This window comes from Hemitrygon akajei, chromosome 7 (genome assembly GCF_048418815.1).
Source record: "Hemitrygon akajei chromosome 7, sHemAka1.3, whole genome shotgun sequence".
Taxonomy (NCBI): Eukaryota; Metazoa; Chordata; class Chondrichthyes; order Myliobatiformes; family Dasyatidae; genus Hemitrygon; species Hemitrygon akajei.
The window spans coordinates 120,638,064-120,664,071 of record NC_133130.1 but is presented as its reverse complement, the minus strand read 5'-3'; the positions used below and the strand labels follow the sequence as shown (position 1 = coordinate 120,664,071).

Genomic DNA, 26,008 nt, shown 5'->3' with positions numbered 1-26,008 from the left:
CAATAGATTATTACCACCACACACAACCTTACTATTTGTGACTTTGCATGAACTACTAACATCATTTATTTTTTACCCCCGTTCCACTATCTACTCTGGCACTCTGGTTCCCATCCCCAATAACACTAGCAAACCTCTCTGCAAGTGGTTTCGTTTGAGATTTCTTTGTTTCTTTGTTTTGGCTGCCTGTGAGGAGAAGAATCTCAAGGTTGTGTTGTGTATACATACTTTAATAATAAATGTCTTTGCCATTCTTTCTTTTTTCCTTCATTCAAAGGTTGTGGGCTTCACTGGACGAGCAGCATTTTAAGAACATAAGAAATAGGTGCAGGAGTAGGCCATCTGGCCCGTCGAGCCTGCTCCGCCATTCAATAAGATCATGGCTGATATGGCCATGGACTCAACCCCACCTACCTGCCTTTTCCCCATAACCCTCAATTCTCCGACTGTACAAAAATCTATCCAACCTTGCCTTAAATATATTTACTGAGGTAGGCTTCATTACTTCATTGGGCAGAGAATTTTATTACCCAGAGTAAAACACACTCAAAATATTGGAGAAACTCAGCAGGACAAGAGAAGAGTGAACAGACAATGTTTCGGGCCAAGACCCTTCTTCAGGACCTGAAGGTCTTGCATAACTTGAAGTTCAAGAAGAACTGTCTCAGCCCACTAAGTTGACTCTGCATAGATGCTGCCCGACCTGTGAGTTCCTCCAGTACTTTGTGCATGTTGCTTGGATTTGCAGCATCTGCAGAATCTCATGACCCATCCCTTGTGCCACTGCAATCTGTGTGGGTAAAGCACAAGGTTGTTAGCGAAAGAATTCCAGGATTTTGACCCAGTGAGCCAATTCCAAGTCAGGATGGTGTGTGGCTTGGAGGGCAACTTTCAGGTTGAAAGCTCAGAGGTACCATTGGGGTAACAACAAACTACGTAGAGTTCCCACCCTAGCCACTATGTGGGGCAAACATTAAAGTGGATGTTTAATTGCCAGGGTGGTGGGAGAGACAGAAGCATTAGAGTCTCATAGGTAGGGAACATAGATGAAAGAAAAATGGAGAGTGAAGTGGGAGGGAAGAGTTAGGGTTATCGTGGAGTACATTAAGGGTCAGCATAAGGGTCAGTATTCTATGTCCTAAGGGTCTAAGTTCTATGTTGATGAGATGCCAATTAAAATAACTCGTACTCTGGACGGTGTAGACCGGGCGTTTCCAACCTGGGGTGCACAGACTCCTTGCTTAATGGTATTTGTCCATGGCATAAAAAACGGTGTGGAGCTTTTTGAGTCTGTCAGAGCTATGTTCACATAGCCAAGTGAAGATTGCTGCATCACACTCCAGATTCACCCACGGTGGGTGTTTCTGGTCTCTCAGGAGACGAGTCAACACTGCAGGACACCCTGACATTGAACCATTCTTGCGATGATCGCACGAGGTCTGCAGCGACAGGGCCAGGAAAGGGGGAGGACTGGAATGAAATGCAAACTCCACAAGGACATCAGCTTGGGTCAGAATTGAACCTCTATTGTTGGTGATGCAGGAAAACAGCTCTGCTGGACTCATCATTGTACCACCCTTTATGACATTCAGGCCCCAGGAATGTCCCTCTTGAAGCAACTTCTTGTCCGATAAGCTAGATTCTTGGCCTCACAATCTACTTCATTACGATCTCGCACTTTCTCTGTGGCTATTACACTTTATTCTGCATTGTTAGTGTTTTCCCTTGTACTACCTCAATCATCATCATCATGCGCCGTGTTGTATATGCCATCATCATCATGCGCCGGGTTGTATATGCCATCATCATCATGCGCCGGGTTGTATATGCCATCATCATCATGCGCCGGGTTGTATATGCCATCATCATCATTCGCCGGGTTGTATATGCCATCATCATCATTCGCCGGGTTGTATATGCCATCATCATCATTCGCCGTGTTGTATATGCCATCATCATCATGCGCCGGGTTGTATGATATATCCGTGACCATGATTGTTTTTGGCAATTTTTTTTTCTACAGAAGTGGTTTGCCAGTGCCTTCTTCTGGGCGGTGTCTTTACAGGATGGGTGAACCCAACCATTATCAATACTCCACAGAGATTGTCTGCCTGGCATCAGTGGTCGCATAACCAGGACTTGTGATATGTATCAGCTGCTCATATGACTATCCACCACCTGCTCCCATGGCTTCACGTGACTCCGATCGGTGGGGGGGGGCGCGGAGGAGCTAACCAGGTGCTACACCTTGTCTAAGGGTGACCTGCAGGCCAGTGGCGGGAAGGAGCATCTTGTACCTCCTTTGGTAGAGACACATCTCCACCCCGCACCCCCCATGCACTATGTAATGATTTGATCTGCACGAACAGTACCAAGACAGGCTTTTCAATATATCCAGCTACACGCGGCACAAATATAAGCAAATAACCAAAATTCTTACATAAGCACATGAACAATAGAAAAATAGAAGGCTATGCAAGGGACAAGGGCTAGATTGATTTTAGAGTAGGTTAAAAGGCCAGCACAACAAACTTGGCCTCCAAGAAGACCATAACCTTGTTGTAGGGTTTGGAGACTTATGTGCCTCAATGAGACCCAGAGGGCTATGCTGGCAGGAGTCAGGGTCTTGTGCTTTGATTCTTGGTAAGGTCACCCATGCCAAACAGGTCAATGGGTAGAGGCCAGACTAAAGAGTACTCCTGGTTCAGGGATTCAACTCAGGGGCAACAAATCTGACTGGTCAAACAAAATTGTTATGGAAACAGCAATGAAGTAGCCTTCTACATCTGAGTGCAACAGTATTCCTGAGTCTCCCCCCGGGACTTGTATGGCTGACGTCAGTGAAAACGGAGAGGAAGCTACTGACACGATGAGGGAAGCCTTGAACACCGTCAGAGATGGAGGAGCTTCATTGCTGCCCCATACGCCAGTGGCATATGATCAGTAAGTACCATGGTGGGCCGGAGGGCCTGTACTCTGCTGTAGTTGCTATTGCTATCCTCCTTCCTGTTACTTCTGTTCTGCATTTACTAACAAAATCTGATTGTTTTATCTTGACTATACAGTATTTCAGAAGTTATATGTATAAATAAATCTCAATGAAGGTCTCTGATGAAAATGTGTTCCTGCACTATTAAATTAAACTCACCTGGTAGCCATTGCAGCAGCCTCTTTAGCTGCACTCCCATTCACCAGCAAGGATGCATTGGAAATCGCTTTTGCTTTGAAACATTCCATGATACCGCGATTCCGCCTCCGACAGTAACCAAAGTCATCACCAGTCACGATTAATCTCACCGTAGGCTGTGGCATTCTCAAACATCAGCACTGCAGACAGAAAGCAAGAGATGTAATGTTACCATACTTTTTCTGACCAGTCAAGTTACATAGCAACACACACAAAATGGTGGATGAACGCAGCAGGTCAGGCAACAACTACGGAAATGAATAAACAGTTGACACCTTCTTCAGGACTGGAAAGCAAGGGGGAAGGTGCCTGAATAAAAAGGTGGGGGAGGGGGAGAGGTCAGAAGAAAGCTAGGTGAAGCCAGGTTGGTGGGAAAGGCAAAAGGGCTAGAGATGAAGGAATCTGACAGGAGGGGACAATGGACCACAGGAGAAAGGGAAGGGGGGGGGGACCCAGGGGGAAGTAAAAGGCAGAAGAGAAGAGATAAAAGGTCAGAGTGAGAAATAGAAGAAAAGGAGATGGTGGGGAATATTTGTTTACCAGAAAGAGAAATCGATATTCATGCCATCAGGTTGGAGGCTATCCAGAGGAAATATAAGGTGTTGCTCCTCCACCCTGAAGGTGTGGCTTCATCTTGGCACAAGACGAGGCCATGGACCAACATGTCAGAACAGGAATGGGAATTGAATTAAAATGTTTCGCCACTGGGCAGTTTATCTTGTGGCAGATGGAGCGGAGGTGCTTGATGAAGCGATTCCCCCAACTTACTATGGGTCTCACTAATGACAACTAGACACAAATGACAACCCCAGCCACTTTGGGAGCGACAGATAACCCCAACAGATTTGCAGGTGAAGTGCTGACACACATGTGACACCCTGAATGGAGGGGAGGGAGGAGGTGAATGGGCAGGTATAGCACTTAGGCCGTAGCAGGGATAAGTGTAGGGAGGGAGATTAGTTGGGAGGGACAAATAGACAAGAGAATCATGCAGAAAGCGAAGGGGGGGGGAGGAGTAAAGATATGTTTAGATAGATAGATAGATAGATAGATAGATACTTTATTCATCCCCATGGGGAAATTCAACATTTTTTCCAATGTCCCATACACTTGTTGTAGCAAAAACTCATTACATACAATACTTAACTCAGTAATAATATGATATGCATCTAAATCACTAACTCAAAAAGCATTAATAATAGCTTTAAAAAAAAAAGTTCTTAAGTCCTGGCAGTTGAATTGTAAAGCCTAATGGCATTGGGGAGTATTGACCTCTTCATCCTGTCTGAGGAGCATTGCATCGACAGTAACCTGTCGCTGAAACTGCTTCTCTGTCTCTGGATGGTGCTATGTAGAGGATGTTCAGGGTTTTCCATAATTGACCGTAGCCTACTCAGCGCCCTTCGCTCAGCTACCGATGTTAAACTCTCCAGTACTTTGCCCACGACAGAGCCCGCCTTCCTTATCAGCTTATTAAGACGTGAGGCGTCCTTCTTCTTAATGCTTCCTCCCCAACACGCCACCACAAAGAAGAGGGCGCTCTCAACAACTGACCTATAGAACATCTTCAGCATCTCACTGCAGACATTGAATGACGCCAACCTTCTAAGGAAGTACAGTCGACTCTGTGCCTTCCTGCACAAGGCATCTGTGTTGGCAGTCCAGTCTAGCTTCTCGTCCAACTGTACTCCCAGATACTTGTAGGTCTTAACCTGCTCCACACATTCTCCATTAATGATCACTGGCTCCATATGAGGCCTAGATCTCCTAAAGTCCACCACCATCTCCTTGGTCTTGGTGACATTGAGACGCAGGTAGTTTGAGTTGCACCATATCACAAAGTCCTGTATCAGTTTCCTATACTCCTCCTCCTGTCCATTCCTGACACACCCCACTATGGCCGTGTCATCAGCGATGTGATTGTGTTTCAACCTCTCACTGCTATGGGCAGAAGTTCCCACTTGCTTTAAAAAGGCAACAATTATACCAGTGCCAAAGAAGAATAATGTGAGCTGCCTTAATGACTATCACCCGGTAGCACTCACATCGACAGTGATGAAATGCTTTGAGAGGTTGGTCGTGACTAGTCTGAACTTCTGCCTCAGCAAGGACCTGGACCCACTGCAATTTGCCTATTGCCACAATAGGTCAATGGCAGATGCAATCTCAGTGGCTCTCCACATGGATTTAGACTCCTAGACAACACAAACACCTACATTAGGATGCTGTTCATCGACTATAGCTCAGCATTTAATACCATCATTCCCACAATCCTGATTGAGAAGTTGCAGAACCTGAGCCTCTGTACCTCCCTCTGCAATTGGATCCTCGACTTCCTAACCGGAAGTCCACAGTCTGTGCAGATTGGTGATAACATATCCTCCTCACTGATGATCAACACTGGCGTGCCTCAGGGGTGCGTGCTTAGCACACTGCTCTACTCTCTCTATACCCATGACTGTGTGGCTCAAATAACATCTATAAATTTGCTGATAATACAACTATTGTTGGTAGAATCTCAGATGGTAACGGGAGGGTGTACAGGAGTGAGATATGCCAACTAGTGGAATGGTGCCGCAGCAACAACCTGGCACTCAATGTCAGTAAGACAAAAGACTTCAGGGAGGGCAAGACGAAGGAGCACATACCAATCCTCATAGAGGGATCAGAAGTGGAGAGAGTGAGCAGTTTCAAGTTCCTGGGTGTCAAGATCTCTGAGGATCTAACCTGGTCCCAACATATCGATGCAGTTATAAAGAAGGCAAGACAGCGACTATATTAGGAGTTTGAAGTGATTTGGCATGTCAACAAATACACTCAAAAATTTCCATAGTTGTACCATGGCGAGCATTCTGACAGGCTGTATCACTGTCTGGTATGGAAGGACTACTGCACAGGACCAAAAGAAGCTGCAGAAGGTTGCAAATCTAGTCAGCTCCACCTTGGGCTCTAGCTTGCAAAGTACCCAGGACATCTTTAGGGAGTGTTGTCTCAGAAAGGCAGCGTCCATTATTAAAGACCTCCAGCACCCAGGGCATGCCCTTTTCTCACTGTTACTATCAGGTAGGAGATGCAGAAGCCTGAAGGCGCATACTTGGTGATTCAGGAACAGCTTCTTCCCCTCTGCCATCCAGTTCCTAAATGGACTTTGAAGCTTTGGACACTACCTCACTTTTTTTAATATACAGTATTACAGTTTTTGCATGTTTTAATAATCTATTCAATATATAATTGATTTATGTTTATTTATATTATGTTTTATTTTATTTAATATTATTTTTCCCTCTCTCCTGGATTATGTACTGCATTGAACTGCTACTGCTAAACTAACAAATTTCACGTCATATGCCAGTCACATGTGTTACGAATGTGCCACAGCTCTGAGGGGCCGAAGGGTGCGGGGTAGCCCCCCTCCTTTGTGAGAATCACAAGATCACTATTAAGTCAGTTCAGGAGACCCAGGAAATGAGAGAAAGACATGCAGAATCCACAAAGAGTTGGAATGTGTCCTGGCCTCCGAAAGGCAGACCCATTGATACCGGCTATTGTCTCTTGGAGACGGACTTGTGTATTGCATCCTGTACTATGCATCGAAGCCCCAGGCAATGAACCGAGGGGGAGGTTGGTGGAGGGATTGCATCATCCCCAACCTGATTGACACCTGAGACCCTGTGAGTCAGGATAAAAAGAGGGTCTGTGGGAACAGCCCCTCAGACGCACCAGAAGAAACGCTAGCGATCCTGTAATAGCGAAAGCCGGTGGAAGGCCACGTGCGTCCTTTTCCGTTTGCCCCGGAATCGGAGGGCCCTGTACCACGGCAGAACGGTTTTTAGCTAACAACGGGGAAATCAACTCCCAACGACTCTCGAAGGATTGACATCATAAAAGGAATGGGCAAGTTTTAACCCGTCTTTCTCTCCAACCCAAAAGCTGCAGCTTGAATGAACTGAGTGACTTTTATATTTCCATCGGACAATACATTATCCATCCCCTAGACAACGATAGAGCTATTTCTTATTGATTACTATTAGACCCGCACTTTTAGATTTAGCATTGATGACGTATATTATCTGTAAGTTTGCCTTGATATTATTTTGTGTATTTTTATCAATAAATACTGTTAAAAATAGTACCATCAGACTTCAACGGACCTCTCTATCTTTGCTGGTAAGTGACCCAGCTACGGGGTACGTAACACATGATAATAAACCTGATTCTGATTGTGTCACGACAGAACTACAACCAGTGGTTTAGTAACTTTGCATGCTTCGTATCACTGATAAAATATCATGTTTCTTGTTTTGTGGCAGTGCTATATGGCAATACATTTAAAAATAACTACGATAAGTAATATCAATCCTGGCAATAAATGCTGTCCGTACAAGATGTTCAAGAACAATTACTACCCCTCAACCATCAAGCTCTTCAACCAAAGGGGAGAACTTCACTTAATTGAATATGCCCACAAGAAAATGTATCTCAGGTTGCATATGGTGACATACATGTACTTCGATAATAAATTTACTTTGAACTTCAGGGTGGGGGGGCATCACATGCCAAACACAAGAACCTCCTTAGATCTCACTCTTCCCAAACTAAGTAAGCTTTCAGACGGACCTGGAGTGTAAGTACATAGTAGTGCAGAGATAAACATAATGCCTTCTTGTGCCAGTGATTGGGGTGGGGGTGGGGGGAGGAATATCAGGCTTCAGTGCCCAACACCATCTGTAAGGAGTTTGTGCATTCACTTCACAGTCGTGTGGGCTTCCTCTGGGTACTCCAATTTGCTCCTACAAATATTAATTTCAACTGCAACCAGTCTTCAGACCTGAATGTGGATGGTAGATTGAATTTAAAATGCAGCTCAGAACAATGGTCTTCCTGGAGCTGCCAACTGGGGTTGATTGCAAACCAAGAAACACTCCATTGACCTGAGATGTGTGCATATGCAAATGCAGCCCAGAGTCAGTCAGGATTAACATTAATTTTGGATGTCTAGAGTCTGGGTGAGAAGAGGGAGGTGTTTAAAAGTTATATGTAATTTAAAAGCAGCATTGTAGATACATTGTAACGATAGAACTGTCAATGAGATCTCCTCCCTCATTCTTCTAAACTCGAACGAGTCCCAGAGCCAGCAAATATTCCTCATATGTTAACCCTTTCATTCCCAGGATCATTCCCGTGAACCTCAGTTCCTACAAAGCTCCATGAACAAATAGCTTCCTGGCTGTTTATCCATATTGGATCTGGCTGTTTATTTGTCGTCATCTTGGCAGTCCTATAATCAATTATCTGTTTGTATTTTAAATAGCCTTTATATGCATAACTGTTTAATATGTCTCTAGAACAGGGGTTCTCAAACTTTTTTTTTAAAAAATGCCGTGAACCCCTACCATTAACCGAGGGGTCTATGGATCCCAGGTTGGGATCCCCTGCTGTAGAGGCACGTCATTAAATAGTGAGACAGATTGGAAGCATAAAGCAGCCTACTCCAGTCCCTAGTTCACATGTTATCTGGTTTACTGAAAGGTATTTTTATTCTCAGACAGGGGTATTGAAGGAATCATTCCAGGAATTTATAGCTGACTGCATGTGGAGGACATTTTGAACATAGAACCCTCTTTCAATATTTTTATTAATATTATATAAATTGCATGGATACAAATACAAAGTTCATAAGGATACAAGTAATACAAATTACATTACATTTAAATCACAGTAATATGATCACAGTATCCCATATTCCAAATCAATCATGTAGAAAAAAAGATTGAATTATGAAATGAAATAAAGTAGAATAATTGTATTTTATTAAAAAAAAATCTACCCCCACTACCAAAATGAGCTGGTTGGTGAAGAAGAGAAAAAAAACCTTAACATATAATATTATAATAATGATGGCTCAGAACCATACTTTAACAACAGTTCAAAGATTATGAAAATAACCCAGAAAGGGTCCCCATATCATTAGAAAATCATGTTTAGAATCAAAAATCGAACAATGAATCTTCTCTAGATCAAGGTACAACATAACTTCAGATAGCCATTGAACATGAGCCTCCTTCCACTTAAGCAAGATCGCCCTCCTGGCCATAACAGACATAAAGGCCAATACCCGCAAATTAGATGGCTTCAGTTTTGTAATACTATCCTCAACAATACCAAACATGGCAGTCAAGAGATTGGGCTTAAAACTAACATTGAAGAGTACAGAAAAAGTTTGTAATACATCTTTCCAAAATTTTTTAAGGTTCAGACATGTCCAAAACATATGAAATAGTGTGGACACTCCATTAGTACATTTATCACGGGGGGGGGGGGGGGGGGGGGAAGAGTTTGTCTTTAGACATATGAACTCTATGTACCACTTTGAATTGAAATAAAGAATGACAAGCACATAATGATGAAGAATTAATCAATTTTAAAATAGTCTTCCACTACTCTTCAGATATGAGAATCTGTAAATCCTTTTCCCAGTCTCCTTTAATTTTATCTAAAGTGGCCTTTTTCAGTCCCAACAGCAGACTGTAAATGTGAGATATTGAACCGTTGTCAAAGGGTTTCAGATTAAAAATTGTTTTTGAAATCGTTTAATACCCAATCTATCCCATTCTTTAAAAGACAGGTCCATTAAAGATGGTTTAAAAAAGCAATTAGAAAGGATGGGACTCGAGAGGGAAAATCTCAATAAACTAAAATGTTTTCTAAACTGTAACCAAATCCTCAAAGTATGTTTGACCACCACATTGTCAGTTAGTTTATTTAAAGATAGAGGAAGTGAGGATTCAAGTAAAGAAGTACTGGAAAATTTCATAACAGAATTGAGTTCCAAAGAAACCCATATAGGGCAATTCTCATGGTTAATGTAATATATCCAGAACATAATATTTTGTATATTAACTGCCCAATAATATAATCTAAAATTGGGCAAGGCAAAGCCTCCATTCTGGTTGGTGTTTTGAAGGTGAATTTTATTTATTCGAGGTTTTTTATTCTTCCATATATAGGAAGAGAATAGAATCCAGAGAGTCAAAAACAGGCAAAAATAGGAATAAAAACAGGCACAGCTTGAAAAAGGTATATAAATTTAGGCAAGATATTCACTTTAATAGAATTAATTCAGCCAATCAGTGATAAAGAGAGAGGCAACCAATTTGAAAGTGTTTTTTAACATAATTCAATAAAGTTAAAAAAAATTCCTTAAATAAATCTTCATAATTCTTACTGATTGCTACTCCTAAATACTATGGCGACCCACTTTCTGCGCAGGCGAACCAGATCACAAATAGCCAGCACGTGGGGGGAGACTTTGGTCTGACGTCATTTCTGACCGGAGAGGGCGGGTGCTAGGGATTAAATGCCAACGCCACGAAGTTTGAATAAATTAGTTTCCAAACGACTTACTGACTGTGTGTCGTTATTTCAGCACTGTGTGTAGCACATCGCTACATTGATGACCCCGACGGTCCAAACGGGATTTGGACCAAAGATGACCGACTCTTCATCTGTTCACACAGTTTCGCTAAAACTGCTGACTTTCTGGACGCTGTGACCACGCGTGTGGTTTAGCCAAGCAGAAGCCCAGTTCCAGATTCGGCAGATATCCTCTGATTCCACACGTTACTACCACGTGGTGAGCGCCCTTGACCAGGAGACGGCCGCCCAGGTTACGGATTTCATACAGTCGCCCCCGGGCTCATTGGGACCTTTGGCCTCTCACGGCATGAGCGGGGTGCCCACCTGCTTCACCTGGACGGTTTGGGAGACAGACTGCCGTCAGCATTGATGAACGAGATGCTGGCCCTGGCTGACGGACACAAGCCCTGCCTCATGTTCGAGCAAGCGTTCCTAGAGCAACTGCCCGAGGACATACATCTGCTGCTGGCCGACGCAGATTTCAGCGACCCCCGGAAGGTGGCGGCCCGGGCAGACGTGCTGTGGAAAGCCAAGAGGGAGAGCGGACCAGACCAGGCCCGGCAGGGGGGCGCACACAACACAGAGGCAGGAGTGAGGAGGCCAGTGAACAGTGGTGTTTCTACCACCAGCGGTGGGGCACAAAAGCCCGCTGTTGTCGCCCGCCCTGCAAGGGCCAGGGCTAGGGTCAGCTGCCGCTAATGACTATGGCGGCTGGCCACCAGGACAGCCTCTTGTACGTCTGGGGCAAACAGTCGGGACGCCGCTTCTTGGTCGACACCGGGCACCGCTACAGCGGCCGTATGAGGGGCCATTCAAGGTGATCAACAACGACTGGTCCATGTACATTCTGAACATTGGGGGGAAAGAGGAGGTTTTCACAGTGGACCGACTCAAACCAGCCCATGTGGACCTGGCGCAGCCGGTCGAGGTTCAGGCACCGCGGCGCAGAGGCAGACCTCCCAAACAGAGGCTGATCCAGACTGTGGACATTGGGGGGTGTATCGCCAGTTCTGGGGGGGGGGGGGGGTTATGTGGCGACCCACTTTCTGCGCAAGTGAACCAGCTCACAAATAGCCAGCACGCGGGGGGGAGACTTTGGTAATGCACCTTTGATGTCATTTCCACCCGGACAGGGCAGGCGCTAGGGATTAAATGCCAGCGCCATGAAGTTTGAATAAACTAGTCTCCAAACAACTTACCAACTGCGTTTCGTTATTTCAGCACTGTGTGTAGCACATCGCTACAATACATAAATTATTTTCTTAAAATTTTAAAAGGAAGGTTAATATCGGATGGTATTAAATTATTTAAAGGAAACAGTTCACTCTTATGTAAATTTAATTCATATCCTGAGAGCCCACTAAAATTAGTCAGTAAATGGAACACAAATGGTAAAGAGGTTGTAACATTATATATAAAAAGCAGTAAGTCATCAGCATTGAGTGATACTTTACGAATAGTACCTCTCCTTAAAATACCAGTAATCTCTTTAGACTCTTGAAAAGCAATTGCTAAGGGTTCTAATGCCAAGTCAAAAAGCAGAGGGCTCAAAGGACAACCTTGTCTAGTTCCACGTTGGAGTTTAAAAGCTTTAGAATTCTGAAGATTAGTAAGAATCTGAGAGGAGGGAGATAAATAAAGTAATTTAATCCAATGAATAAAATTAGGTATAAAATATGGTCATATGGTTAAAATTAAAATTTTCTAAGGATGTAAAAAGATAATTCCATTCAACTCTGTCAAAGGCCTTCTCCGCATCCAAAGATATCACACATTTTGATATTTCCTTAGATGGAGAGTGCATAACATTTAACAAATGCCATATATTAAAATGGGAATATCGATTTTTAATAAATCCTAACTGATCATCTGAAATGATATAATATTTTCTATTCTGCGAGCCAACGCTTTAGATAAAATTTTAGCATCAAAATTGAGTAAAGAGATAGGTCTATACAAAGATTATTCAGTAGGATTCTTATTCTTTTTGAGAATAAGCGAAATGGAGGCTTTGTAAAAAGACTGCAGTAATCTTCCTACCTTGAGGGAACCTGTAAGGGTAGAACATAAGTGTGGTATAAGCAAGGAGGAAAAAGCCTTATAAAACTCTCCAGAGAATCCATCGGGTCCTGGGGATTTCCCAGAATGCAATTCTCAAATAGCCTGAGCAATTTCCTCCTGGAAAATGGGTAGATCCAATTGCCTACGGTCATCTATCAAAAGATTAGGAATATTTAATTGATTTAAAAAATTATTCATTGCAATATTATCATTAACAGAGTCAGAGCTATACAATTTGGAATAAAATTCCCTAAAAGTATAATTAATTTCAAAGTGGTCAGTTGTCATATCCCCATTAATTTTATGTATTTCTTTAATTTGCCGCTTAGTTATAAATGGCTTCAATTGAGTAGCCAGTAGCTTACCAGTTTTATCTCAGTGAATATAAAATTGACTTCTATCTTTTAAAAGCTGACTTTCAATTGGATAGGTTAAAAGGAGATCAAATTTAGCTTTGGTTTCAATACGTTACTTATATGTTTCAGGATCAGGTACCGAAGCATATTTACGATCCAGTTGTTTTAACTGATCAGCTAGTTCGTTTCTCTCTTTGTTAGCTCTTTTTTTAAAATGTTTGCAGTCCAACAAATAATTTGACCCCGGATATATGCTTTAAAAGTATCCCATATAATAAGATGAGACGTCTCTTCTGACATATTTTCTTCAAAAAAGAGTAATTTGATTCTTCATAAATTTTAAAAAGTTCTCATCGGATAACAGAGTTAAATTAAATCTCCAAAATCTACTCATAGGGATAGGACCAGGAAGATTTAGAGATAGAAGTACAGGAGGGTGGTCAGAAACAGAATCTCTTTATATTCGATCAATCGAATCAATGGAATCATTTGACTGTCAATAAAAATTAATCAATCCTGATATAAGAATGATGGACATGAGAGGAAAAAAAGGATACTCCCTGTCCATCGGATAAAGAAAATGGCAAGCATCAACAATACCACATTTAGTTAGAAAGGATTGGATAAACAAAGCTGATTTATTAAGTGTGGCTGGTTTGACAGATGAGCAATCTAATACTGGGTCTAACCAGCAGTTAAAATCTTCTCCCATTACAAGACAATAAGTACACAAATCTGGCAGAAACAAAAATAGGAGTTCAAAAAATCCTGGATCGTCTACGTTGGGGGTATATACATTAGCAAAAACAACCAATTTACTGTCTAAACTCCCTGATACAATGACAAATCGACCATTAGGATCCGAAACAACTTTATGCTGAACAAAGGAAACTACTATCTACAAAAATCAAAACTCCACGTGATTTTACATTAAACAAAGAATGGAATTGCATACCCTCCCACTGAGTAAAAAAATGTAAACTATCACAGCTGCGTATGTGCATTTTTTGTAAAAAAAAGTTTTTAATGTTTTAACATAAGCAAACACTTTGCTCCATTTAATAGGATGATTCAGCCCTTTCACATTCTAACTAAGTAAGTTAATATTTCAAACCATTTTAAATACAAATCATCATGTAATTAAAAGATCTGGCCATAAGTTACTGAAACTAAAAAGCAAATCATAAGGTAAGGTAGTGTAGCCTCTGTGCCCCCTATTGACCCCCATTCGCATAGGGTAAACTGCTGTTGCCCCGCCAGTAGTGCAATACTTCTGTATAAATACGGTGTAATGCCCTGTCAGTACACGCTCACAATACAAATACCAGACAATACCCAAAAGCAAATAAATAATTGCAGCTTTATAGTGATTTCTTAGTGATGGGTTAGTAGAAACAGATAACCTAAAGATGCCAAAGTAATAATCAGTTTGTGCACATATTTTAATACGTTGGAGCTCACGCCTCCGGTTCCTTTCCACAACAACCTTCTGAGCCTTCGGCCACCGTCCGAACCGCCAACGTCCAGTATCCGTTGCTCTGGAACCGCTGCCCGCTCCACACACGTCCGCCCCCTTGCCCTCCTCCCAAAAAAGACCGCGAACTCCTGCTCAGCTTACACAGACAAGATAGCAAAACACTTCTCCATTGGTTAGTTTTCCCCTTATCAATACCCATAACCCAAACATATGAGACACAGGATCCCATTACAGCATTACGGAGAAGCCACTTCATTATAAAATACAGAGAAGGACTTCCGGTAAGATGGCAATTGTTTAGCTGCTCCGAACTTTTGTTCCGTTACTGTCGCTATCTTTGCACTAAATGTCTCCATTTTTTAAACCTTAGGAATTTTTTCGGTATCTCGTACTTGCCTGTGAACATATCTAACTTACAATGTCTAGCAAGAGTTCTAAATCTGGGAGAAAGGAAGCTACGGCTCCCTCAGACGAGACGCTGGCTGCACTCGGAAAGCTCTGAGAGGAAATTTTAAAGGAATTTAAAACCGCTTTCAAACAGTTGGAAGACAAACTGGATCGGATCAACGATAAAGTGGACAAGCATGCCAAACACCTATCTCGCATCGATTCGACTTCTGAAGATTTAGAAAGTCGTGTTCGATACTTGGAGACTCTCTGTTCCAGCTTAGAGGAAAAATGTAACAAACTCCTTTCCAAAATGGTGGATCTCGAAAATCGCAGCAGACGCTGCAATCTTAGAATTCTTGGATTACCAGAGGCCACCAAACAGGGATCAACAGCCAAGTTTCTCTGTGAGATATTCGGGAAGATTTGCTTCCGAACCCGCCCGAGCTCGAACGGGCACACAGAGTTTACGTTCCCCCTGGAATTCTGGGCTCCCGTCCATGACCAGTAATCTTGTGCTTCCATCAATACCAGGTAAAACACAATCTGATTGTAGAGGTACGTCGCAGGGGTTCTTTTCCTTTCCAGGATACAAACATTCGTTTTGTGGAAGATTTTGCACCCCAGACCTTAAAGATGCACGCTGAGTTTAAAGGCGCAATGAAAGTGCTTTTTGATCGTGGTTTTAAACCCTGTCTTCACAATCCTGCCGATCTACGAATCAAGCTTAATACTGGAAAATACAAGTGGTTCAAATCAGTGAAGGAAGCTGAAGCGTTTGTGGCAAGTCTTCCGGCTATCCAGTCATCTTCGGAATCTGATCGGACCTCCTAAAATGGTGGATAAGTACTCCTCATAGTAAAATTACTTTTTCTGGACTCAGACTTCACTTGAATCACTCAGACATTATTCATTGAAACTCTAAGGGCTGTTGACAATCTCTCCCAGGATTTGGTGTGTGGGTAATCTATTTTTATTCTTGTATAACTTTATCTACAGAGTTCTACAACTGACTAACTTGTTTTGGAGGTTCGAAGTCTTTAATGAAGGCCTCCCTGTTTGTTGGTTCACAGTTTAATTGCTGATTTATTTTTCCTTTTTTTATATATTTTTTTCTTTTCTTCACCCCTTTTTTCTAATCTCTGAATTTTTTTCTCCCCTCTCTGTAAATGGTTGATAAATACTCGTCTTGAATTTATAATTTTCCCCTTCCTCTCTTTTTTTTTTTACTTTTTTTCCCCTTTCTTTTACTTTATTCTTCTATAATGTTTCACGGGAAGGTTAGTTTTGGTTTTCTTCCGATTTTCTCTGTATTAAGTTTTATATTTCTGCAGAAGGTGTTCTAATCTGTAGTTATATTTTCTAGTGCATAAACTAGTTACTATTTGCTATAGTATTTATACGGAACTGTTGTTAATGACACAGATCTGGAAGTTGTATTTGGGTTAATTTTTTTGGTAGTGCTAGCTACTTGTTTTGGTAGCCGTCTAGTTTTGGGTTGTGTGGGTGGGGTGGATTTTCCAGTTCCAACATCACTCACTGTATTTATTGTTTCTTTTTATTGCTCAGGACATGTATATGTTTTGATTTTACGAATCTATGTTTACATCTCTGCTCCCAGACTGCTATTGTACTGCTTGACTTTTTATATGCCTGCTGCCTTTTATGCATTAGAAATTTATAATGGCTAGTGCACTTAAATTCGTGAGCTGGAATGTAAAGGGATTGAATCACCCTGTTAAAAAGAGGAAGGTATTCTCACATATCAAACAACTCAAAGCTGACATTGCTTTCCTTCAAGAAACTCATATTCGTTGTTTTGATAACTCCCGGCTTCTGTCAAAGTGGGCAGGTCAGCATTTTCATTCATCCTTTGCCGCTAAAGCTAGGGGAGTCTCCATTCTTATTAACTCAAATATTCCTTTTGAACTCCATAATAAAATATCTGATACAAATGGCCGTTTTATTATTGTTTCTGGTAAACTATATAACACTAAAGTTGCACTAGCAAACCTGTATGCCCCCAACTTTAATGATGTTAACTTTTTTGAACGGTTTTTTCCCTCACTACCAGACTTAAACTCATACTCTCTTATACTGGGTGGTGACTTCAACTGTTGGTTGGATCCTAAACTGGATCGATCGTCCTCTGTTACCAGATCACCTACTAAATCTGCCTTAGCTATCCAATCGTTTCTCTCTAATTTTGGTATCTCTGATATATGGCGTTTCCTCCATCCTACGGAGAGAGATTATTCTTTTTTCTCACATGTTCACCATACCTTCACTAGAATTGACTATTTCTTACTCGATAACCAACTTATCCCATTTGCCCACTCTTGTGACTATTAGAGTATACTGATTTCTGACCATGCCCCAATTACTCTCTCTGAACTTTCCTGGTCTCCCTCAGAGGAATAAACACTGGCGGTTTGATTCAACTTTATTATCGGATGATGATTTTGTAAAATTTATTAAGGACCAGATAATCTTTTATTTTAACACTAATACATCACCTGAAGTGCCATCCCAGATTGTCTGGGATGCCATGAAAGCATATATGAGGGGTCAAATAATCTCTTACACAGCAAATCTCAACAGAAGATCCCATGCAGATCGATCAGACCTCATTAACCAGATTAAAGATTTGGATCAAATATATGCCCAAACTAAGAACCCTGAATTATACAAGAAGCGCGTTGAACTCCAAACTAAATTTAACCTTCTGTCCACTCAACCTGTCGAACGCCAACTTCTCGAAAGCAAGAGTCGCTTTTACATTCATGGGGATAAGTCTGGTAAATTCCTAGCCAATCAGCTGAGGCGTTCCAAAGCCAAACAACATATTACAAAGATCCGGAAGGAGAACGGAGACTTTACATCGGATCATTTAGAAATTAATGACGCATTTAAAAATTTTTATTCTCGGCTCTATTCCTCTGAATGACAATATCTCTGTTGATCAATTTTTACAGAATCTGAATATCCCCTCACTTTCATCTGATTTCAAAGCCAAACTCAATGCGCCTATATCATCAGAAGAAATATCTTTTGCAATTTCTGCACTGTCCTCAGGGAAATCTCCTGGACCTGATGGGTTCCCTGTAAAATTTTATAAATCATTCTCTTCACTTCTTTCTCCTCAGTTACTTTCAGTATTATCTGACTCGTTTAATTACGGCAAATTGTTACCCTCTTTCAATGAGGCATCTATTATTCTTCTTTTAAAAAAGGGCAAAGACCCAACAGAGTGTTCCTCGTACAGGCCGATCTCTCTGCTCAATGTTGATGTAAAGATCTTAGCTAAAGTGTTGGCTCATAGATTAGAAACCGTTATTCTCTCCATTATCTCTGATGACCAAATAGGCTTTATTAAAAACCGTCTCCTTTTTTTTTTTAAACATTCGGCGTCTATTTAATATTTTATACTCAGCTCCAACTGGGACTCCTGAATGTGTTATTTCCTTCGATGCGGAGAAAGCATTTGATCGTATAGAGTGGAACTACCTTTTTGCAGTCTTAGAAAAATTTGACCTCGGCCAAAGTTTCATCTCTTGGATCCAATTGCTGTACCTGTGTCCTACTGCTTCTGTTTTAACTAATTTTCAGAAATCCCAAGTATTTAATCTCAGAAGTGGCACCCGTCAGGGATGCCCCTTAAGTCCCTTTCTCTTTGATTTGGCTATAGAACCTCTGGCGATAGCATTTCGAAACTGTCCTGAATTGACCGGGATTTGGAGAGGGGATGTTGAGCATAAAGTTTCTCTCTATGCTGATGACTTATTACTCTTTCTCTCAAATCCGTCTACATCCTTACCTCTAATGTTTTCACTTCTTGACCAGTTTAGCCAGATCTCTGGCTATAAACTTAATTTACATAAGAGTGAACTTTTCCCAATTAATAAAGAAGCACAAGAACTAATATTTCGTGATCTCCCTTTTAAAGTAGTCCATAATCAATTTACTTATCTTGGAATTACAGTCACAAGGAAGTTTAAAGATCTCTTTCGTGAAAACTTTGTCAATCTTTCATATGCTATAAAACAGAGTCTGGTACAATGGTCACCTCTATCTATGTCTTTGGTAGGTCATATTAATGTTGTTAAAATGTATGTTCTCCCCAAATTTTTATACTTATTTCAATCTATCCCAATTTTTATTCCTAAATCTTTTTTTGTTTCCTTAGACTCTATTATTTTGTCATATCTGTGGCAGAATAAGCGCTCTAGAATTAATAAAATCCACCTCCAAAAATCTAAAAAAAGAGGGTGGCATGGCTTTACCTAACTTTCTCTTATATTATTGGGCAGCTAATATACGTTGTGCTACCTTCTGGTCTTTCTTCCACGGCCAACCCGAGTGCCCTAACTGGGTGGCAATGGAGTTGAGCTCCACTAAAGAATTATCTATCCCTGCACTTCTTGGCTATGCACTCCCTAGTAGTCTGCCCAGATCAATAGCTAATCCTCTTGTTAGACACACTTCGCGTATATGGGCTCAGTTCAGGAAATGCTATGGTTTCCAGGGGTTTTCCGTTTCTAGCCCTGTCGCACATAATCACCATTTTTTAACCTACTACGTACGATTCAGCATTCCATGTTTGGTATAGGAAGGGCATTAGACATTTTGAAGATCTTTTCATTGATAATCGCTTCACTTCTTTTCAGCAGCTCTCTGTTAAGTTCAACCTGCCTAACGCTCATTTTTTCAGATATCTCCAAATCCTACACTTTATTGTTCCTTTAATTCCTAACTTTCCTGAAATGCCTGCGAAAAATGCTATGGACCTATTTCTTTCCATTAATCCACTAGGTAAAGGTTTAATATCAATTATCCGAGATAAACTAGCAGCCTTACGACGGACCCCTGTGGATAAAATTAAAATGGCCTGGGAGCAGGATTTAAATATCTCCTTATCCGAGGAGAGCTGGGCCTCAGTTCTCAAATCGGTTAACTCAACCTCTCTTTGTGTTTTGCAGTGTATTGCCTTTTACAGTTTAAGATGGTTCATAGAGCCCATAATGTCTAAATCTAAACTATCTCGATTCTACCCTGGCATTAGTCCGCTCTGTGATAAATGCAAGAGGGGCGTGGCCTCTCTCATCCATATGTACTGTTTCTGTCCTAGCTTGGAGAAATTCTGGAAAGATGTCTTCACTACTCTATCGGGTATTCTGAATCAGCACCTAGAACCAAACCCCTTAATTGCTCTGTTCGGTTTTTGGGGCGAGACAGATTTATGTCTGGGTCCGACCAAATGCCGAATACTGTCCTTTGCCTCTCTCCTGGCTAGACGCTTGATCCTCCTTAGATGGAGAGATGTTGCCCCGCCCACTCATGCGCAATGGCTTAATGACATTATGGCCTGCTTGGACCTCAAAAAAATTCATTATTCAGTTCTTAATTCGGATCTAAAGTTCCATAAGGTCTGGGGACCTTTTATCGAGTACTTTCATAACCTTCCTCTTGACTAGGGTTTTTTTTTCTTTTTTTTTTCTTCTTTTCGGTCCCTTGCTTTCAGCTCCCTTTTTTTTCTGGTAGTAGGCATTATTATCCTCTGTTGCTAAGTGTATTCACAGTCTGGGAGTTTGATTGTCCTGACTTATATTCTTTATATTGTGTTGTGGTCGGTCTGGAGTTGTTTTTTTTCTTGTGTTGTGGGGCTTGGGGAGGACACTAAGCTTACTTGTCTTTAATTTAGGTGCTTTTTTGTTAAATTCTCTTCCTTTGTAGCATATTGTTATTGTATGCTTAATTTTGCACTGTATTAATGCTCCTCATTGGGATTTGGGGTTTTTAATTTGTAAAATGTTTTGAAAAACTAATTAAAAATGTTTTAAAAAATAAATAAATAAAAAATAATACAGAGAAGCCATTTTGTTAACCTGAACAGTTAACACCACTGTTACTGGTACTGAGAACCCTACAGTAGTCAAACAGACAATCATATAATCAACCCAACACAGCTCCCAGAAAGAATTAGACCCTAGCCCCTCCCCCACCCAAAGCCAGAAAGCTGACCAATAGGCAGTCAGCGAGCTAAGAACTAAGTACCCTCCCCAAAAAATCCTGTTGACAGAAACTCCAGTCCTTCAAGGTCAATTATGTGCCTACCAAGACAACATAGAAAGAAAACTAACTCGATATTCAAAAATATAAAAAGGTCGCTTTAAACAAATTCAAAGAAAGCTATATTAAAATAAGCCTCAAAAAGGGATTAAAAAAGTATCAAAATATAACAAAAGACAGTATATGCACAGCCAAAATGTAAGCTTATTAAAACCTTATTTCAGATTCATATTAACAGAAGAAAAAATTGATCAAATATGAAATATAAGTTTTAGACTTCCACTTTCAGATACTCTTTTGCATCTTCAACCGACTTTATTCTTCTTTGCATTCCATTCTTCAAAACAATACTCAGACGGGCTGGAAACCGAAGGGATGGTTTAAATCCTTTATCTTACAATTCCGACATAACTTCTTTGTATTTCATATGTTCAGCCATGACTTCAGGCGAATAGTCTTCCACAAATCTGACCTTATAACTATGGAAATCGATCATTCCTAGTCAATGGGTGTGGCGAATTAAAAGGTCCTTAATACGAAATTCATGAAAACTTAGAATGACCAACCTGGATCTCACAGCCGACGACAATGGCTTTGAAGTCAGCAAGCGATATGCTCAATCAAGCTTCGGCTCGGAAGAGAATAAAGCAGGGAATAACTGTTTCGGAAAGTTTGCAAAGAACTTTGTAGGGTCAGTGCCTTCAATTGATTCTTCAAGACACAGAATTCGCAAATTATTTCACCTGTTTCTATTTTCTAAACTGATAATCCTTTTCATCATTTTTTCCATTGGATAAGGATAACTCCTTGTAGAGTTTAATTGTATCTTCAACATTCTCTTCAAGAGTCGCCAGTTTTGCAGTAATTTCCTGAACTCGATTCTCATGCTCAATTAAACTTAGTTGGAATGTATCCAATTTGCCGTTAAGTCACACCTCAGAAAATTCCAATTTTTGCTGTTTAAGGAAGTCGCTGATAGAATCCAAAGTGACTGGCGATTCATCTTCTGTTTCTCTTTCTTTTGCAAAAGCTTTTGTTCTTTTCCCAGCCATAGTAGAGTAGTATTAAAATATTATAATAAGGTTTCAAAAAAACACTGGTAGGATACAACAAAGTAAGTAGGGGAGGAGCAATCTAAGACGATGTTACTCATCGGCTGCCAATATGGCTCTGAACATAGAACCCTGAGGCTTTATAAAGCACTAGTGAGGCCTCACTTGGAATATCTTGAGGAGTCTTGGGCCCCTTATCTTAAAAAAGATGTGCTGACATTGGAGAGGGTTCAAAGGAGGGTCACGAAAATGATTCTGGGATGGAACAGCTAATGATGAGGCATGTTTGAAGGCTTTGGACCTGTACTCACTGGAATTCAGAAGAATGAGAGGTGACCTCATTGAAATCTATCAAATATTGAGAGGTTTCGATAGAGTGGATGTGGAGAGGATGTTTCCTATGGCAGAGGAATCTAAGACCAGAGGACACAGCCTCAAAATAAAAGGGTGCCCTTTGAGAATGGAAATGAGGAGGAATTTCTTTAGCCAGAGGGTGGTGAATCTATGGAATTTGTTGCCACAGGTGACTGTGGAGGCCAAGTGATTGGGTATACAAGTAGTCCTCGAGTTACAAATGTCCGACTTACGGACAACTCGTACTAACAAACCGAGGAAGGAGAACGTCGTCTGCCATTTTAAGTCATTGCCATTGACACTGTGTTGGGTGTTTAACTTTGTATTTGGCTTAAAATTTTCTTAGTAAGATCCACCCTGACACCCCCCCCCCCCCCCTCCAGTCGGCTGGTGGCGCAGTCAGATCAGCGCCGGGCTCAGGAACGGATGGTTCCTGAGTTCGATTTAGTGACAGACCGCTCCCGTGCCGGGTTGATATCAATCTAGTGACTCCCATACCATCCATGCCGGGTTGATGTCGAGTTTGCAATTCGACCTCGTAAAAAACACTGCCACCTCCAGTTTAAATTCCCACATGGAATATTGTGGAGGATCAAATACCCAAACCCAGCACAGCCCCCACTTGTTCCATTTACCCTGTCTCAGTGCGGTGGAGTTTCGGACCTGGGGAATTCAATACGGTGGTCCTTAGGACCCAGTGGAACTCAGGAACCGGCGCAGCTCGGGACCTGCCGCCCGCAGTGTTTCTGTTCCATTGATGGGAAGCGATCGCGATTGCGATTGAAAATAAGGTGGAAATAATAAAGCGTTTGGAAAGAGGTGAAATGCCATCGGTCATTGGAAAAGCGTTAGGCTACAGTCGGTCAATGATCAGAACAATTTTAAAGGATAACGGATAAAGTGAGAATAATGAATCATGGATAATGAATAATGGCCCTGCCCTGATAAAAGCTATAATTATTACTAAGCAACGCAGTGGTTTAATTATTGGAATACATACATTTCTTAAGTGTTTTATATTCAGATTCAGTTTATTGTCATTTAGAAACCACAAATGCAATGCAGTTAAAAAATGAGACAACATTCCTCCAGAATGTTATCACAAAAAACACATGACAAAACAGACTACACCAGAAAATCCACGTAACGTTTGGCAATCCCCAATCCAGAGTCCGGAGAGGCTGCTGCGTATTAATATCGCGCTACCGTCTAGTGTGTTCCCCAGAAAGGAGCTCCAATCCTACCAGACAAATAAGACCAAAAACTAAAGCTACAAGTCCTGCACAAAACCACATATTTACAACATATAGTTACAACAGTGCAAACAATAGCATAATTGATTAAAAAAAACAGACCATGGGCACAGTAAAAATAGTCCAAAGATGTTGAAAGACTATAAGTTCGAAAGAAACCACCACACAGTTTCCATAAGTCCTCAGGGTCCCCGATTGACTCTCCATCCCACGCAGGCGGCAGAAGGGAATACCCCCGCTATGGACTTCCACGGCACTGCCCGACTCAGCCTCGCAGACGCAGCACACAATGAAAGCTCCGTCCAACACAGCACACACTGAAAGCGACCTGACCGCAGCAGACTCCGAGTCCGTCGAACCTCCGAGCCTCCAACCATCCCCTCCGGCACTGCTTCTCCGAGCACCATCCTCTGCCGAGCGTATTAAGACGGCCCCACCAACAGCCATCGGCAACGCGACCCCAAGGACTGGGGGCCTGTTCTTCCCAGCAGAGACCCGGACCTCACAGCAGCAACAAAGAAGGTCTTCCTGGAGATTTTCAGATGTTCCTCCATGCTCCCACGTCCGTTTTCCCCACCTCACAAATAACAGATAATCAGCTCTGGAGTGGCTGCTGCAAGCTGCGTCGCACCACCATCTTGGATATGCATAGAAAGGTAAAATATATACTATATACTAAGACAAACGTTTTACTAATTAACACTAAATAATACCGGATGTACTTGTTCCCACTTACGTACAAATCCGACTTAAAGACAGACTCAGGAACGGAACTCGTACGTAACCCGGGGACTGCCTGTATTTAAGGCTGAGGTTGATAGATTCTTGATTAGTCAGGGCATAAAGGGATACAGGGAGAAGGCAGGAGGTTGGGTCTGAAAGGGAAAATGGATCAGCCATAATGAAATGGTAAAGCAGCCTCGATGAGCCAAATGGCCTAATTCTGCTTCTAAATCTTACAGTCTAATGGACAACTCTTGCAGCATCAAATTTTGATAACAAAGAAAATTCCAATTTAGAAAAACACCAGCCAGGAAGCTGTTTGTCAGCAGAACTTCTTTTAAAAGAATTAGGAAGGATGTCTCATTGAAACCTAGTGAATATAAAACATCAACCTCCAGCTTAAATCTCAGTTCTGAAAGGACGCCCCTCTATCCTGAGGCTGTGTCCTCTGGTCTTAGACTTTCCCACCATAGGAAAAATTCTCTCCACATCCACTGTCGAGACCTTTCACCATTCGATAGCTTTCAGTGAGGTCACCCCTCATTCTTCTGAATTCCAGTGAGTACAGGCCCCAGAGCCAAACACTCCTCATACAACAACCCTTTCAATCTGGGAGCATTCTTGTGAAACTCCTCTGATCCCTCGCCAATGTCTTTTCTTAGATAAGCGGCCCAAAATACTCCATACTCCAAGTGAGGCCTCACCAGTGCCTTATAAAGCCTCAACGTTACATCCTTACTTTTACATTTTGCAAAAGGCAGGTACATTAGCAACATTTAAAAGTACATGGGTAAGAGAGTTGCCCAAATATGGGCAGATGTGAATAGCTCACTGGGCAACACAGTTAGCAGGGATGAGCTGGGCCGAATGGCTTGCTCCACTCTAAGTGTTTGTCACTGTATTGCAGTTAATGGTCCCTTAATCCAACTGGACAGGTTATTTTAGCAAATTCTCGTTTTAACACCCGAGCTCATACAACTCATCTTGGACCCATTCTTTCCCTTCAATTGAATGTAAAATTCAATTGGCTTACTTAACGGGTACTGCCCACGAACATTGTCTTGATGGGATTATCAATTAAACCAATCACAATGCACACTACTAGAATTTATTTGGCTTGTTCTATGGATTTTAGTTTGAAATTTCTACAAAGCTATTCAGAAAATACTCTCCTCACCTGGCTCAGGAACAGTTATTAGCCCTCAAGCATCAGGCTCGTGAACTACAGGAGATAACATCACTAAGTCCTGAAGGAGGGTCTCGGTCCCAAGCATCAACTGTTTACTCACTTCCATAGATGCTCCTGACCTGCTGAGTTCCTCTAGCGTTTTGTGTGTGTAACTTCACTCAACTTCACTTGCTCCATCATTGAAATGCTCCCAAAACCCATGAACTCAATTTGAAAGACCCTAATCTCCTGTTCTCGATATTTATTATTATTATTATTGTTATTTCTTTTTCTATTTGCACAGTTTGCTGTCTTTTGCACACTGGTTGAATGCCTAAGTTAATGAGGTCTTTCATTGATTCTGTTATGGTTATTATTCCATTATGGATTTATTGAGTATGCCCACAGGACAATGAATCTCAGGGTTGTATATGGTGACATAGCTGTACTTTGACAGTAATCTGACTTTGAACTTTATAGACAAGAGACAATAGGTGCAGAAGTA

At 41.6% G+C, this 26,008-nt stretch overlaps 1 protein-coding gene across 2 annotated transcripts in view; it reads right to left on the bottom strand.

Moving 5' to 3' along the window:
* ydjc (YdjC chitooligosaccharide deacetylase homolog) overlaps positions 1-26,008 on the bottom strand; it is a 128,625-nt gene that overhangs the window by 84,772 nt on the left and 17,845 nt on the right. Inside the window, exons 1-2 of one of the 2 annotated variants that reach the window (XM_073051852.1) lie at positions 5,233-5,354; positions 3,149-3,327 (exon numbers count right to left, since the gene is read on the bottom strand). In XM_073051852.1, the coding sequence (XP_072907953.1) occupies positions 3,149-3,312 (164 nt within the window). In that variant the 5' untranslated portion in view covers positions 3,313-3,327; positions 5,233-5,354. Of the gene's footprint in view, positions 1-3,148; positions 3,328-5,232; positions 5,355-26,008 lie in introns of those variants that run through there. The other variant, XM_073051851.1, reaches the window with a different exon arrangement.